This window comes from Mus pahari, chromosome 21 (genome assembly GCF_900095145.1).
Source record: "Mus pahari chromosome 21, PAHARI_EIJ_v1.1, whole genome shotgun sequence".
NCBI lineage: Eukaryota > Metazoa > Chordata > Mammalia > Rodentia > Muridae > Mus > Mus pahari.
In genome coordinates, this window is record NC_034610.1 from 20914816 (window position 1) to 20932340 (window position 17525).

At 50.5% G+C, this 17525-nt stretch overlaps 1 protein-coding gene and 1 long non-coding RNA gene across 5 annotated transcripts in view; one reads left to right on the forward strand and one right to left on the reverse strand.

The window, feature by feature from the left end:
• Positions 1–1093, forward strand: part of LOC115062770 — a 12042-nt gene extending 10949 nt beyond the window's left edge. Inside the window, exon 7 of the long non-coding RNA XR_003842699.1 lies at positions 452–1093. This is a non-coding gene — a long non-coding RNA (uncharacterized LOC115062770). The remainder of the gene's footprint in view (positions 1–451) is intronic.
• Capn15 (calpain 15) overlaps positions 1–17525 on the reverse strand; it is a 25719-nt gene that overhangs the window by 4806 nt on the left and 3388 nt on the right. For 3 of the 4 annotated variants that reach the window (XM_029533010.1, XM_021221462.2, XM_029533011.1), the window contains exons 2-6: positions 9702–9990; positions 1502–3047; positions 730–938; positions 445–628; positions 154–377 (exon numbers count right to left, since the gene is read on the reverse strand). In XM_029533010.1, the coding sequence (XP_029388870.1) occupies positions 154–377; positions 445–628; positions 730–938; positions 1502–3047; positions 9702–9877 (2339 nt within the window). In that variant the 5' untranslated portion in view covers positions 9878–9990. The remainder of the gene's footprint in view (positions 1–153; positions 378–444; positions 629–729; positions 939–1501; positions 3048–9701; positions 9991–17525) is intronic. The other variant, XM_029533012.1, reaches the window with a different exon arrangement.

Consider the following 17525-nt stretch of genomic DNA (forward strand, 5'->3'; position numbering starts at 1 on the left):
AGCACCCGGTTAGATGCAGATGCAGTGAAAGGGCGTCCACTCTCCCTAGAGCACCCGGTTAGATGCAGATGCAGTGAAAGGGCGTCCACTCTCCCCCACAGCTCCGCCTCTCTTCCCAATGCTACAGACAATGGCAGTGGCTGCCCTTCTTACCCAGCCTCTTTAGAACTCAGCATTTTGGCCCAGATGAGATCAGTGTCAACGGGTTCCTCTCGGGGGTTAGTGGAGCTGACCTGCAGCGCCAGGCTCTCACAGGGGGCTCCAGTTAGTGTGGCCAGTCCTTCAATGGCACGCCCTGCCTGGAGGGCAAAGTAGGAGCCGTGCAGCTTGGCCAGTGCCTTCTCAATGAGGGCCACCCACAACTGCTTCCGCTGTGCCTGGGGAGGGATGAGAGTCATAGACTGCCTGGTTTCTCTAACCCTACCTCCCACCTTGCTGTCCTACCTGTGAGAAGAGCAAAAACCCAGCCTCATCACAGGGCAGCATGTCATCCACCAGCACTGTTGTCCATGTGCCATCTTTGCACAGCCGCACCTGGTAGGCACCCTCTGCACATAGGCTACGTGTGACCATCACCCTCTCCACGAGGTCAGGACGTTCAGCCAGTACTGCCAACGCACTCAGGAACCTGGATGGAGCCAGGCAACTTCACAACATGCCCACAACCAGACCAGTAGCCTCCATCCTCCCCTGAGCCTGTCTGGCCCTGGCAGGAACCTGGAGTCTCACCAGCAGTTCCCCAGCAGCCCCTGTAGGATGTCAGAGGGCCTCAGGGTGTGGAAGACTGACCACGGAGTGCCGTGGTCCCTGAAGACAGAGCAGTTGATTTCGTGGGGCCGCAGCCACTGTTTCACTCGCTGCTGGACGCTGTCACCCACTGGGAAGCCGACAGATGCAGGCCCGGGGGGGAAGCTGTCATCCACAAAGTTCACACAATTCTGCAGGGACCATGGCCGGACACTCAGGCTGGGCAGGACAGCCTCAGGCTCAGAATAATCCCACTCTACCTTTTGGGGGAAGACCCACCCTCCCAAGGGAGCTTCAGAAGGTTGGCGTGGGGCCCTTGCACATTAAACCAACCTTGGGGCTAGGCAACTTTGAAGGGCTCATCATCAGGATGAGCCTGAGTGGGCAAGGGGACACCTGGACTCCCTGACTATGACACTGCAGGCCAGTGGCAAGCAGGCCACAGTGAGCATGTTAGCCTGGTATGGCACGGCTCCAGCTGCTCTTTCAGCTGACCCAATGGTGATGCCACCCAGGGCCCAGGCTCGGCAGCTTAAACAGAACACAGGGTGCCTGAGCCTTGAGCTTTAACAGGGTCTCCATGTGCTCTGTGTAGAAGAGCCTCACTGTATGCTCATCTGTGTGGGCTCACACATGGGCGCTCTGGGACACTCCTAGGCATGTGAGCTGAGGTGGGAGCAGCATCAGTAGTGGAGATAAACACTAGTTACCTTGGGCCACGCTGGTTCTCAGCCTCAGAAGCAAGGCTACTTACCTCTCTGCAGAAAGCCACTATGTTCTCCCAGAGCGCCTTGGCCTCGCCCTCATCTGTCTGCCTCCGCTTCTCTACATGCATGCTCTCCCTGCGCCTCAGAGGGGTAGCCCCCCGGCACTGGGTCACCAGAAGCTGTGGCGTATGGCAGGCCGCACAGTGCTTGGCCCGAGGTGTGTTGATCAGAGTACAGGCAGGGCAGGCCCATAGACCCAGGCGATCAGGCAAGAGACGAGCAGCCTTGTGTGCTGAGGGAGTGCGTCCACAGGAGCCCACACAGGGGCCAGGCTTGTTGGCACCACAGTCGGGGCAGTGGGTAGGAGGCTCACTGTGCTCCTGGAAACCATGCAGCTTGGAGCTGCCACACATTGAACACCTGGAGGCCGTTGTGGGGTTCCTAAATGTACATCTGGCACATATCCAGGTGGTGAAGTCAGGGCTGGAGGGGCTGGCAGGTGTGTAGCGCACAATGTCCCCAGCCAGGTCAATGACGTCACTGCACGACTCGCAGCGGGCAGGGCTGCTCTCTGGGACCTCCTCCTCCAACACACTCAGTCGCTTGCCTGGCAGCAGCTCCTTGCCTGAGAGCAGCTCAGCTAGGCGGGAGGCCCCCGATGCAGCTGCAGCTCTTCCGGGGCCCTGCTGGAGCCCTTTGGAGCTTGTGGAGGCTGAGGACTGAGCAGCCTCAGGCACAGGTGGCTGAAGCTGAGGGGGGACCTCCCGGCGGCTTCTGGGTACAGGGTTGTTCTGTAGGGTGGGTGAGAAGGGGCTGAAGAGTGGTACCCTAGGTGGTTCCTGGTCAGTGGAGGTGGGACCCTGGCTAGTAGAAGGTGAATCAGCCTCAGCACCTTCCCCAGGGAGGACGGGCTGCGATGGAACAGGAACGACATGAAAGCCAGTAGGGGCTACAACCTCGGGAACCACCAGGGCCTCTGGGGGGATGCGAGGCAATGACAGTTTCCGGGGTCCCCCACAGGCAGAGCAAGAGCTGGCCACTGGTGTGTTATGCAGTGTGCAGCGCTGGCATGCCCAGCCACTACCAGGCTCTGCCCTTTCCCCCTCGCCCTCCTGCTCCTTTTCTCCTTCTTCTCCTTCTTCTTCTTCTCCTCCTCCTCCTCCTCCCCCTCCTCCTCCTCCCCCTCCTCCTCCTCCTTCTTCAGGGTGCCCTCTGGCTGGTTCTGTGGCCACTAGGCCTGCTGTCCGCACTGGGCCTGCTTCCTCCTTGCTGTTGCCCTTTGGCTCCACCAGTATGGTGGGTGGCTTGGGCAGGACCCCATTGATAATGGGCAGCAGAGGGGCTCCAGGAACAGGCTCTGGGGTAAAGCCACACATTTCACAAGTCTCTTTGCCTAAAAAGTTCCGGAATGTACAGCGTGCACAGGGCCATTTCTGCTCTTCAACGCTGAGACGAAGGATCTGGTCAAGATCTGGCTTATGTCGGGGGGCCTCACAGATGGAGCACTGGCGTTGGCCGGCAGGGTTCAGGAAGGTGCACCGCGCACAGGACCACTCCCCAACTGTGGCCATAGACCCAGGAGAATGAGTGTGGCTGCAAGAGAAGGACCTAATTAGTATGGCTCCTTTGAGGCCTATGGCCACAATGTCCCATGGGCAACATATTTAGGGCTCTCTGATTCAGCTCTAGGCCACTGAGTACAAACTGAGGGATGCTGGTGATGGCTAACATCTATTGTCTACACAGCTGGATCTGGAGTCCCACAGAAGATGCACCTCTGGCTGGCAGCATCTTTGAGGCTGTTTCCAGAGAGGTTTAACTGAAGAGGGAAGACCCAGGCTACGATGGCCGCAAATTTACAGAAACTTTCTTGCCTCTTCCAAGTGCTGGGATTAACAACATAGCCCTCCATGCCTACTCCAGAAGACCTACTCTGAATGCGGGCAATACTATCCCACAGACTGGGATCCCAGATTAAATAACAAGGGAAAAAGAAGGGCTGGTGAGATGATTCAGCAGGCAAACATACTTGCCATTAAGTCTGATGATCTGGCCAGGTGCTGGTGGCGCACGCCTTTAATACTAGTACTCAGGAGACAGAGGTAGGTGAATCTCTGTGAGGTCGAGGCCACCCTGGTCTACAAAATGAGTTCCAGGACAGCCAGGGCCACACAGTGAAACCCTGTCTTGAAAAAGCAAACCAAATCAATCCCTAATCTGATGATTTGAGATTTGAGTTTGACATGTGGGGACTCATATGGTGGAAGGACAGAACTAACTTCCATGGATTGTTCTCTGACCTCCATAGGTGAGCCACGGTATGCATGAGTGTGCACACACAACATACATTACCATCTGAGAGAGCATGAGCTTCTTTGCTTCTTGGCTGCAGATAGCATGACCAGCTGCCTCCTGCTCCCATGGCCATGCTTTCCTTGAACAGAGGACAGTATACCTTCCATGATAGGCTTGTTTATATGTCCGAGTACCTAGTCAGAATGTCTGCAAGGCCTTGGGAAGCCATATCGTTGTGAGAGTAAATTCCAAGATGCAATGACCACCCCGTGATTCTGGGGTGCCAGACCATGGGATGTCTCTGGGGAAAGCTGCAGGAATGGAGTGCAACTGCCAAAAGGGGCTGTGTGCTGTCGATGGCACAAGGGGAGACTATTACAGTGAGTCACGGGCAGGGCACTGAGCTTCGGAGTTGGGGTTTGGATTCTTCACCCTTGCTATGCCCCATTTGCTCTCTTTGGGAATGGGGTATGTTTGCTCTATCCACTGTATATTATTAGAACTATATGAACCTCATAGTTAAGACACTGGAATGCTGGCCTGAGATGGGTGTGATGGCTCATGAGTATAAGCCCAGCACTCAGCAGGCAGAGGAGGCAGATCACTACGGTCCCTCGGACCCTGACTCCCACTGGCAACCCTTCTCCTTCCACGATGGAGAAGGAATAAAGTAAATCCTTATTTCCTTAGTCGTCTTTGTCAGGTATTGTGTCATAACAAGAAGAAAGATTACTAATACAAATTTCAAATACCAGGGAGAAGTCCAGGTGCTAATTCATCTCAGGAAACAGCCGCGGTGGCCAGTGTCTGGCTTTGGCCCAGCTTAACCTAAAGCATGGCCATCTACTGGGGAGACAGGTAGCCAAGAAAATACACATAGAAACTCTCAGTAGATAAGCCAAGTCAGAAGACTCCATCTGTAGCATAGGACAACTCCCGTGCAAAAAAAAATGCCTAAAGATCACACATGTCCTGGGAAGTAGGACAAACTGGCCAGAGGCCAAGCTGTGGGTCTTCTATCAAGACTCTTTGGGCAACTCTGGTCAGCTCTGTGTTGTGTACCTCACAAGACCCCTACCCTTCACCCTCCTTGGTTCATTTGGCTATTGCTCACAGTCCATGGCCAGTCCTATGGCCAGGGCTCAAGAACTGGGGTCCATAGGCAAGCCTTTACTACCACAAAAGTCTGCAGTAAAAGCATGTGAACAGCTGAAGACTCAATAAAATTGTTTTTACAGACTCTGGCAAAACCCCTGAGGAACTCTTGACCCTTAGATCCAGAAGTAAAAATACATAAAAAGGGTTTTGTGGCTTTATCCAGATTTTTCAACAGAAATACTCCTAAACTATGGCATGTGAGTTCACAGAAATAACTGCAACCCATCAGGACACTGGCTTACAAAGAGCAAACTGGGACAACCGCCAGAGAACTCTGCTCACTCCGGAGCTTCAACAGAGTCCACCCGAGTAACCAGAAATGGACACCCAGAGGACTTAGAGACTGTCACATAGGCTGTGGCCTTGGTAGGAGTCTTTCCCCTTTTAGGAAGAGCCCATAACCTACCAACCTGAGGAAGGACACCCTGGGCAGCTGCTAATTCAGTGACAAAAGATGGATGCCTCTGCCCAGCAGAGCAGCTCTGTGCACACCATTGCCAGTTACTCATACTCAGGCTAGACTGTCCTGAGCTATAGAACGAAAGGTGAGGGGAGTGTCTATCTTTCTAGGGAAATGTACCAGGCTGCTCTTCTGGCTTGGCCTCAGCCTGGCCTGTTCAACCTTTCTGGATGGGTGTGTCTTCCTTGTCTCTGTCCCCAGGCAGCCAATGCCTAAATCAACTGTGTAACCGATTAACCAGCCAGGTGAGGCCGGACATAAGAGGGCTTCTACACTGGGCTCACGAGAGGGCAGAGGAGGAGAGCCACTGTTCCTTGATCTCCTTGGCTCAGGTGGAGTGAGCAGCCTTTTCATCCACATAATGGGTGTTTTCCTAAAGGAGAGTACCTAATATTCTGGAGGTGGCAGTCCTTAGATATGAGGGGCTGCCATGCCCCATGCTTCTCTCAGGCCACTACTGCCCTATCAGAGCAGGGAAAGAGGCTGCCTGTTTCACATGCTTATGTTGTGTTGCTTCTGTGTGACTGTATGCACATACGCGGGGAAGGAGTCCTGACAGGTGGCCACAGAGTGTCATCTCCTGTTTTTTTTTTTTTCCATCTGTCTAGCTGAGTAACCCTCTGAGGTCCATCTAGTTTGGATATGTATGGATTTTTCCAGATCATTAACACTGATTCAACTTGGATGTCCACTGCCTACTTAAGTCCTAGGACTATCTGTAGTGGGAACTAATAAATATTGGAGCTGCCAGCGCGGGGGAAGGCTGGAGTAGTACAGAGCCACAACACATCCTCAGGTCTTGGGACTCTCTCATTATCCTACTTGTCCATCCAAACTGTTCTGGACATCTTTAATTTTTTTTTTCTTACATAGCTCAAGCTATTCTTGAAATCCTTATTCTCCTGCTTCTACTTCTAGAGTCTTGGAATTACAGGCATGCACTACAATGCCTGGCCAGAGCTCTGGATTTGAAAATCTTATTAATTAATTAATTAATTAATTAAATTTATTTACAGTATCTCTTTGTAGCCCTGGCTGTCCTGGAGGGCTAGGTTTAAAGGTGTGCACCATCACACCCAGCAAAAATCTTGGCTTTAATTTATTTATTTATGTGTGCCTGAGTTTAAGTGTATGTACCATGCATATGCTGAAGGCCTTAGAGGTCAGAGAGGCACTGGTTCCCCAGGAGCAGAGTTCTAGATGGTTAGGAACCACAAAGCAAACTCAACCCAGTGTCCTCTGGGAGAGAAGTAAGCGCTCCTAACCGGTCCCGCCCATCTCTATAGAATCTCCTGCTGCTTTGCTATTGAGACAGGGAGCCAGGGTCTCACTCAGCAGCACTGGATGGCCTGCAGCTCACTATGTGGCCCAGGCTGCCAGGGTCTCGCTCAGCAGCGCTGGATGGCCTGCAGCTCACTATGTGGCCCAGGCTGCCAGGGTCTCNCTCAGCAGCGCTGGATGGCCTGCAGCTCACTATGTGGCCCAGGCTGCCAGGGTCTCNCTCAGCAGCGCTGGATGGCCTGCAGCTCACTATGTGGCCCAGGCTGCCGCAAACTCTTTTTTTTTTTTTTAAAGATTAATTAATTTATTTTATTTGTATGAGTAAACTGTAGCCATCTTCAGACACACCAGAAGAGGGCATCAGATCTTATTACAGTTGGTTGTGAGCCACCATGTGGCCTTGAACTCAGAAATCCTCCTGCCTCTGCCTCCCAAGTGCTGGGATTAAAGGCGTACACCACCACTGCCTGGACCCGCCTCAAACTCTTAACAATCCTACTTTGCTTCTTGCCTCAGCATGCCAAATTATGTAGTCTAGATGTGACTACTCACAACACTCAACAATCCCTCACCCCGCCCTCCAAAAAAACTCACTTAAGAATGAAGAAGCAACAACAACAACAACAACAACAAAAAGAATGAAGCAACAACAAACTTAAACGTTCATCTACATATATTAATTCAGTAAAATATGAAAGTAGGAGAGTCACCCATCTATGTGACACATGTATGGTGACATTCTCTGCTGGGGCACAGGTGACTGACTTACAAGACTGAGAAGGAAGTCCAACATATAGCCTCAGCACTGAAAGCCGCAATGATGTACAGCTAACAATTCTACTTTTAGCAAATTTTCCTCAGAAGATAAACACACACACACACACACACACACACACACACACACACACACACACGGAATGTTCAACACCAATAGCCATCAGAAAAATGTAAATTAAATCAAATAAAGCTCCACTGCACACCCTGCAGGATAGTTAGTCAAAGACAGAAGATAGTAAGCATCACGGGGGGGGGGGGGGACAACCCTGCCAACACTGTAAGGAATGTAAATGGGCCAACCCCCCCCCCACACACACACACAATTCACCATATACAGCCACTCCAGCCCAGGGATAGACCCAAAACAACAATTAAACACACGTCCACATAAAAACCTTTAACATGCAAAAACAAACAAACAAACGAAAACAAAAAACCTAAAACAAAAAACAAAAGCAAGCAAACAAAAAAAGCCAGGCATAGACACTCTGGAGGCAGAGGCAGATCTACAGACAGACCTGGTCTTCAGAGTGAGTTTCAGGACAGCCAGGGTACACAGAGAACCCTTTTCTTAAAAACCAAAACCAAACCAAAGCAAAACAAAACAAAACAAAACCCCACAACAACAACCAACCAACCAAAAAATAAAATAAAACAATCTTTAGCATAAATGATTATAAGAAGCATCATGCATAAAAGCTAAGTGGCAATAACATACTGTTTATGAGCAGACAAGCCAAGGGTAGCTTATTCTTAAGGCAGCATACCACTGAAGTATGACAAGGAAGGAGGCCCCGACACACCTGCAGTGGGATGAACCTTGAGGGCAGTATGCTACGTGACACGAGCCAGACAGACCCAGGTCACAGGTGAAATCTCTAGAAAAGGGACGCATACAGACAGGAAGCAGCGTAGTGTCTACCTGGGGCCAGAGCAGGGACCAAATGACTGCAAACAGGATCTCTCTCAAGTGTAAACCAGTTCATAACAATGTTTGTTCAAAGTTCTGACTGGTTGAGAATGACTTGTACATTGATAATAGCTGAATTTGATGGTGTGTGTGTGTTGGCTAGTTTGATGTTAACTTGGTACAAGCTAGAGTCATTCTGGAAGAGGGATCCCTCAACTGAGAACATGTCTCCACCATCTGGCCTGTGGGCAGGCCTATGGTGCATTTTCATGACTGATGATAACTGTGGGAGGGCCCAGCTTACTCTGGGCAGTGTCACCCTGGGCTGGTGGTCCTGGATGTTATAAGGTAAACTAAGTGAGACCCAAGGAGCAAGCCAGTAAGCAGCTCTTCTCTATGGCTTCTGCATCAGCTCTTCCTCTAAGTGCCCTTCCTGAGTTTCTTCAGTGATGGACTGTGCTGTGGAACTGTAAGCTGAAATAAATGTTTCCTCCCCTAGTTGATTTTGGTCAATGGTGTTTTATCATAGCAATAGAAAAACTAAAACCAAAAAACCAAAAACAAACAAATAAACAACAACAACAAAAATGCAGAGCAGGGCGTGGTGGTGCACGCCTTTAATCCCAGGACTTGGGAGGCAGAGGCAGGCGGATTTTGGAGTTCGAGGCCAGCCTGGTCTACAGAGTGAGTTCCAGGACAGCCAGGGCTACACAGAGAAACCCTGTCTCTAACAAAAAACCAAACAAACCAAACAAACAAAAAAGAGTCACCTAGGTTTACTAGAACAGAGCTACTAGGTCTACGTCCCCCTGAGGTGAAGCCCTGGATGTTTAGGGAGTGTCAGATACCCCTCTAAAAGGAAGCTGATGACACACATGGCTTAGAAAGGATGACTTAAAGGGAAAGGTAGGCCCCTGTGGTTCTCTACAGCCAGAATGGCATCCTTAGAGGTAGCCACACTGGAGCATTCCCTTAGGTAGAGAAGGGAAGCAGTGTTCAACCCTGACAATTGTGTGAAGCTAGCCAGCACTCTTAATGCTTGCTTGCAGTGCTAGCCACAAGGGCTAGTCAGCAGCCACCCTAGCAGGGGGTCTCCAGACAACTTCCGTAGGAATACAACAGGCCCTGGGTGAGGACTGCTCACCAGCATGCTACAGCACAATCCTAGGCAGAGGAAAGTCTCAGACCTGCCAGCCAAGAGCAGCAACTCCAGATCAGATCAGCTCCTGCACCTTTAGGGAAAATAAGTTGCCAGAAAATAGTGATAAACAGAAACCCTGCTCTAAGCAAGCATCCATGCCAAGGAAGGACACAGAAAAGAGGACTCCTGCCCATGACCGAGGGCTGCCCCTCCCCACCTTCTTACCTTCGGGCCCTGGGTCGTGGATGCTGTCTGGTGACCAGAGCACTTCCCCAAACAGTCTCCCCAGGGCCGCTCCTACACCAGCCAGCTGCTGCTGGGGGCCCTGGGTAGGGTGGCCCCCCAGGGAAGCCGTGGTCTGACTCCGTCTCGGCAGCCAGGGAGGAGGCGGAGCTCCCCATGGCCCCCCTGACAGCGGCCACGTAGAGAGCCGGGCCTGGTTACCTCTGGCCGGTGGCACACGGATGGAAGCATGGAGAGAGGAGAGTGCCCACACCGGAGAAAGGGCAGCGGGCTGGTCAGTGACACAACAACAAAAATAAACAGAATAAAAAGAGAGAAGAAACAGTGTAACTCACACAGATGAAAACTCTAGGCGCACCCAGGGGGAGTTTCCCAGCATGCCATGGGGTATGCAAAAGGAAAATGAGGTTCAGGGACCTGGGCATGACTTTAAGTATTCAGCACTGTAGTGCGCATCCAGTAGACAAGCTCCACAAAGGAATATAGGTCAGAGGCCAAAGGCCAGCACTCCACAGAACTGCTGCTCCCTGACTTGAGGTACATTAGGGTTTTAGGAAATAACTCGAGTCTGAAAATCCCATCATCCCTCTCCAACTTGTCTCTAGTCTACAAAGAGGTTTTATTCCTCAATCAGGAGACCAATTCTGCCTCATTACAGACAACTAGCAAGGAGACATTAAGTTCACGGGAAAGGCCGGGCAGTGGTGGCATATGCCTTTAATCCCAGCACTTGGGAGGCAGAGGCAGGCAGATTTCTGAGTTTGAGGCCAGCCTGGTCTACAGAGTGAGTTCCAGGACAGCCAGGGCTACACAGAGAAACTCTCACTTGAAAAACCAAAAACAAAACGAAAAACAAAACAAAACAAAAAGTTCATAGGAAAGGAAGAAAATGCAGGGCAGAGGGCACAGCAGGATGGCACTTGAAGCTCTATGAGGCCAGGGTCAGACTGCCTTTAGAAGGGCAGCAGCCGACTGTGTAAAGGCACACTTACCCTGCAAGCCCTAGGCCTAGACATCCCAGGGAGCCTGAGAGACCATCCATGTTGAGCTGCAGGAGAGCCATCTTACACTTGGTGGCTAAGGGAGTGCTAATGAGACCAAATTAACCCGAGGACTTGGCAGCTGGGGAGACTGACACTCCCAGGATAACTTACAGCCCTCTTCCCGCTGTAGGTGAAGGTCTGTATGTATGCTGCCCTTTGACTGGGTAGACCAAAAACTTGTCCTGGTTTGACTTTTACCTGAGTCTCCTATCACACACCAATAGCACTTTCTCTGGCTTCTGAGTAAGTCTCTATAACACAGACATTGGTATTGGGGTACAGATGAGAAGAGACTGACATAAGGGGCCAAGAGGCACATCTAGGAAGTACTGTGGACTCAGGAGACAACTCTGCTTGACAGGTGACAGTCTGTGTAGTGCCTTTGAGAGCCAGCACCTGACACCTGGGAGGGCCACCAGCACCAAGCCCAGTCCCACTCCAACACACCCAGGCAAGGGGCCAATTAGTTCTGCAACCCCACACCATGAGGTTTCAATCAGAAGCAGCTATTTCTCCCATGGAACAGTGTTTTTCCTTCCTTGCTACTTTCTGAGTTAGCATGCAGGGGCTGCTTTGGCCTAGGGACTGGCACTATTGGCTGGGTGGCCCTTTGAGATTGGAAGGCTTTTAATTCATACTTTGAAATGGCTACAGAACAAAACAAAGGGGAAGGGTAGGAGAACTGACCTCATGTGCAATTAACATTTCACATGCCTCCTCCATTTTTTTTCTTTTGGAGAGAGGGTCTTACTATGCAGCACAGATTGGCTAAGCTCTGCATCCTGCCTCCACCTCTCAGTGCTATGATTACAAGCCTAAGATACCACACTGGGCTAGGAAATTCAAATTTCAGTTTCTACACAAAAGACCACGTTCGTTTATTTACATGTTGTCTGTTGCTTCTTTCAGAGATCACACAGCTCAAAAAGCCACAAATGTCTCCTGACTGTTCTATTAAGGAGGGCTGGCTGGCTTAGACCAGACAGCACAGCCCAGGTTCAGACCTCCTGCAAGCCACACAAAGGGGTATAAGGAACTAAGAGAGGGTTAGAGCTCTGCCTGGAACCCACCATGGAAGAGTTCCCCAAATTGTCTTCCGATCTTCACAGGTGGGCGCATGATCCCTGCCCCACAGGGTAATAATAATAATAATAATAATAATAATGATGATGATGCAGGGTTGGAGAGGTGGCTCAGAGGTTAAGAGCACTGACTGTTCTTCCAGAGGTCCTGAGTTCAATTCCCAGCAACCACATGGTGGTCACAACCATCTGTAATGAGATCTGATGCCCTCTTCTGGTGTGTCTGAAGAGAGCAATGGTGTACTCATATTCATAAAATATATAAATCTTTAAAAATAATAATAATAATGCAAAAGGCAAAGAAGGACAGGTAGAGATGGTTATGCGACCTCCCATAATCCAGCACTGGTGAAACTAAAGCAGATGAATCAAGGTTTCTAGGCCAGCCTGGAGTACATACTGAAACCCCTCAAAAGGAAACAAAGCAGGGAGCTCAAGAGATGGCACAAAAGTTAAGGACACTTGTTGCTACTGTAGAGGACTGGGGTTGGATTCCATATGACAGTTCACAACAATTTATAACGTCAGTTTCAGTAGATCTGACATGCTCTTTTCTAACATCCGTGGGTACACACACACACACACACACACACACACACACACACACGTAAAATGTTCATATACATAAAATAATTTAAAAAACAAAAACCCAGTACGTCAACAAAAAACAAAGCTCAAATAAAAAGATGCTAGTACACTTTGTGTAATCTGTTGTCTATAGACTGTTGTCCTGTCAGTATGCAATCATCACAAGTGACAGTACTGGTCACTACTACCCCTTTTCTGGTCAAGGTGCCCCTCCCTACTCTCCAGCCCTCTCAGGGTACCACAGAGTAACCTTAGCTAACCTTACATTCTTACTGCTTTTGTGTTCACACAGGGTCTTACAATGTAGCCTAAGCTGGTAGCAAACTCCTGATTCTCCTGCCTCAGCTTCTGGAGTACTACAGTGCACTTGGCTCTGGTTAAGATCTTTGGAATGTGTTCTAGCTCAGTATAGACATGCCCCTTCATGGAACACAGTAGGCACATGTGCTGCTGGCTTTGTTTGGGGCATCAGTGAATTGTATCTGGTTTTTGCTACTTTGTGGATTCTTCTTTTTCCCACCCTTGGGTGTGCTCAGGAGCCTCTGTCCTGGCTAAGGGCCACCTGAGGATTGAGAGAAGATGCCCCCTACCTTAACCCCACCCCACACACCAGGAACCACTTTGCTACCAGCTCTTGGTTGGCCTATGGGGCTCTCTGACCCTGAGAAGCTGGCGTCAGTATGGCTCTGCTTGTTTTGAGACAGTCTCATGTATTGCAGGATGGCCCAAAACACTATGTAGACAACAATGTTCTTCCATTCCCGATCCTCTTCCATTCCTGATCCTCCTGTCACTGTCTCCATGTGTAAGATTGTGTGGCTCACCACACAGTTGTTCATGTGTGCCTCTTGAAACCCACCTTCTTTCTGCTGGCCTTTCAGGTACAACTACAGACCCCAGCATCTCCAGCAACGCTGGCAGTTGGTGAGTCCACATGTATGGTAGGCAGCTGGATAAAAGGTCCTCCCTGCCTTCCTTCTGGAGCCTGACAATCAAGGGCCACGGAGAGAACAGAAGGGGAACCCAGTAGCAGCCCTAGAGAGGACGAGTTGTTCTCTGGCTTGGCCAACCCTCCACAAAAGCAATTATCCCACCCAAGCCACTTGGCCAAGGACACGGGGGACCAGTCTCCTTCGCTCAGAGATCTGGTCCCCGTGTACTCTGGCCTACACCAGCATAATTAGCATGTGGTGAAGCAGGAACACCAAGGAATGCCAACCCAGGTGGATCGAGTCTTTGTTCTGGTTGCATGGGCTGTACTCCAGCATGGCCCCCAGCCTGGGGTTAGGCCTGAGTCACCCCAAGCACTGCCCTCGCTTCGCCCTACTCTACTTGCTCATTGTTTTACTCCTCTGTGTGCTCAGCAAACGCCTGTTGACCTGTGTTTTGAGTCAGACTGCTTTAGGAGGTTGGGCACAGCAAGTAGTAATTCTCAGAGGTCCCTGCCCCAGACATTGTCTCACTGCTACATGACTTAGTGTAACTACATCAGCCTCCAACAGGAGGCAGAAGAGGCAGGGTACAGTAAGGACCACAAGATTTGAGAGGTAGGTTCTCTCATCCTCTTAGCCCAGGAGCCTATGCCTTCCCAACTCCATGACCTACCAGCCAGTACCTCCTTTACTTTCATCTGGGAACTGTTCCACTTTTAAATGGGACAGTGGCCTAGATCTGGCCTCAAGGAAGCAGGGAAGTGAGACCGCCACTGCTCTGAAAGACTGCATTAGCATGTCCCCAGCCTTGGTGAGAGATGTTCTCTGCGTATGTCGAGGACGGCTGGAGGGTATTCACCCAGGGCAAGCATGAGAAGACAGGATGACACTTCCACTAGATTCTGCATGGAGCCACATAAGGGTGTCCTCTCAGTCAGGAGGCCAAGTCCTAGCTATGGCATCAACAGCTTCCCCTTCAGCTCTGAGGACCCAGCTGCAGGGGAGGTGCTTAGTACATTTCAGTAGGACAGACTCATAGCTCTTCCTCATAGGTGCTTAGGGCTGGAGGTTGGACAGGCTCTCACAAGCCACAAAACCCGTCTAAGGGCTGCAAACCCTCTGTATAGTCTGGCCTTTGGTCCTACACTACCACAGCCAAGTCAGTATTTCCTGCCCAGAGCTCCCAAAGACTTGTGGGATGTCTCATTTCCAGGACAATCTGGGGACATCACCAAGTCAAGGAAGGACAAGGCAACCTACTGCACCTTGTGCTTCCAGGGCTCTTGGTGTAGGGAGTACAAAGTCTTCCTATATCCCCTATCTGGGAGTGCCCTAGGCACAGTGCCCAACCCCAGTGAAACAAGAGTAGAACGAGGTTTCCTATAACAATTGATAAAGTATCTACCACAAAAGGCCCTCCTCTGGGTAATTTTATAAAGGACCACCTCTCTCCCACTTTAACTGCAGTAACCCCATGTTACTCCCCTCTTAAGACAGTGGATACATACGCCTTTAATCTCAGCACTCGGGAGGCAGAGGCAGGCAGATTTCTGAGTTCAAGGCCAGCCTGGTCTACAGAGTGAGTTCCAGGACAGCCAGGGCTACACAGAGAAACCCTGTCTCGAAAAACAAAAGACAGTGACAAGGGACAGCAGTGTCTAGCCCCCATCTGACACCCATAGCTACCCCCATATCTTATACTTGTACCCACCAGTGCAGGAGGCAGCAAGTCCAGATGTGAAGCCAAGAGTAAGCCACTGCTAGAATGCAATTCTGCTATCAAGGCCAGCTCCAGAGAAAATGGCCTGGGGACAGGAAGTAAACCCTCTCTTCAAGAAACTAGGCTAAGATCTACCCCAAGGAAGCACCCAACCCTGTGAAGACTGGCTAAGCAGCATTCTCCAAAAGGCAGGCAGAGCGTCTCCACAGGGATGAACTACCCCTAGCTATTTGAGCCTTTGGCAGGCCAGAGGCAACACATCTTAGGTGGTACAACACCCAAGTGGCAAGACCAATGACCACTAGCATAGCTTCCCTGAAAGCTTTACCACTAGTAAAGCTTTACCACTAGTAAAGCTTCCCTTTACTTTCTGCAAAGTCAGAGAACCAGGTTGGTAGGGCAAGGCAGCAGGGCAGAGGGCTGGTCACCACAGACCTTGGGCACTGGCCCAGAGAAAGGGGTTCCTCCTGCCACCTCAGTACTTCTGCCCTGCTGCCCCATCAAACAACCCAACAAACAAGCCACACCATTGGGTAACTAGCTCACCTGATGAGATGCCAGTGTGCCCACACCTGAGCTGCTGCTTAAGGAAAGGGCCTCTGAACAAGCTGACCACTTCAATCCTCTCCAAGAGAGCACACCCCTCCTATCAAGGTTTGGACTCTGCTCAGGAATGCCAAGTGCAGCCTCTGGGATTATCTGCACAAGCCAAAGTCCTACAAATGAGGCCCTGCCCTTTCTACAGTGCTACAGTGAGAACCTTCCAGAGGACGTCATTTACTGTCCCACCTGAGCACATGCTGTCCAGGGACTCCTGTCCTTTAAGAAGTTGTATTTGTTCCATAGACAGAGACCACAGGGGACAACAAGGTTTGCTGGCTCTTAACTACCTCTGTCACAGGAACCAGCTTATCCCATAGTCAAACAGGCCTGTGGCTAATTCTATACTGGTAGGGACAATATGGGAGGCTATTCAAGGTCCTGTCTTGATGTTCCTCAGCTTGGCTCTGCCCTTGGGCATCGTCAGGGCCACAGGTCAGTAGTAGTTGGCAAGGAAGCCTAGGCTGTCTAGGTACTGCCAGGGAACCATGCCCAGGTTGGAGCAGGGCTCAGGGAAACAGTAGAGTGCCATCAAGATTCCCTAGACTCGGGTTCTGGCACTGTTCAGCCACTCCAGCTGCCTGCCAATATGGAGCCACTGCAAAGCTCCGCTTTTCTCAGCAGCTGCTTACCATGGCAGATGCTGCCACGCCAGGTAGGACATGTCTTCATCCCGTACTTTCCTTCTGGGCCACTGCAACCTCCTACAAGCACTTGGCCACTGCCCTCTCGTACGAACAATACTGGAGATGGTGGTCACCACCCTCCACCTGCACACAAGAGGCAGTGTGCAAGCTGAACTCAAAAAGTGAACCAGAGATTATACTGAAAACGAAAAAGCCCATCAAAGAGCCAGGTGTAGGATAAAAGCCTGAGGAGAAGGGTGCTGTCCACTTCTCCATTTGTGTCAAGTGCTTCCTGGTCTCCAGCTCACAAGCACAAGTCAAAAAAGGCAGAAAGACATACATGTAAACACACACACACACACACACACCCCTGAGCTGAGGCTGGACCTCAGAACAGTAGCGGCTCCTCCAGCTGTACGCCTATTCAGAGCAAGTGAGACACACTGATCCTGCTGAGGTGAGCTATAGCAACTCTGAGGCATCTACATGCCAGACCTGCTGCATCCTAACAGGGAAAGGGCCACTGAGCACCCTTCTGTGACCATCCAGAGGGAATTGCACACCACCTTAATTATACATTATGAGAACAAAAATTGGGTTTTTCAATGTGGTATTGCCAGGAAAACAAAGGATTTAAGTTTTTAGTTCACAAGTTGTGCTGCTTAATGTGGAACATATTTTAAGAGAAGGTAGAAGTGCAGCCTGCTGGCCTTGCCATCAGCAGAACAAGAGTCATGGGACACTCAAGCTCACCGCTGGCTCCAAAGAGGTGGCCGGGATTAGGAGCATGCGGGGCCATACCACATCTCCCCCCACTTCCTTCCCCACTAGAGCGCGCTGGCCTTTCAACATCTGCAGAAAGGCAGGGGCTCCAGAAAGCTGTAGAACTTATTGATTTTTCCATTAAATTGTGTATGGTCAGCAAGACCAAGCAAGGAACAGAAGTCTGAGACTTCTTTAAACACAACTTTTAAGAACCACAGAGGAAGGCAACGGGAGAAGGCACCTTCTGCATCAGTGCGCGTCCTGCAGCCTTCCCATGCTGTTATAGCTGCACCCTGACATTTTGAAATAGCCGCTATCAACTTGTTTTCCTTTTTTTTTTTTTTTTTTTTTCCTTTTTTTTTTAAAACTTAGTTTTTTTCTTTATTCACGGTTCTCCTGGGACTCAACTCTGTGGACCAGGCTGGCCTCGAACTCAGAAATCCACCTGCC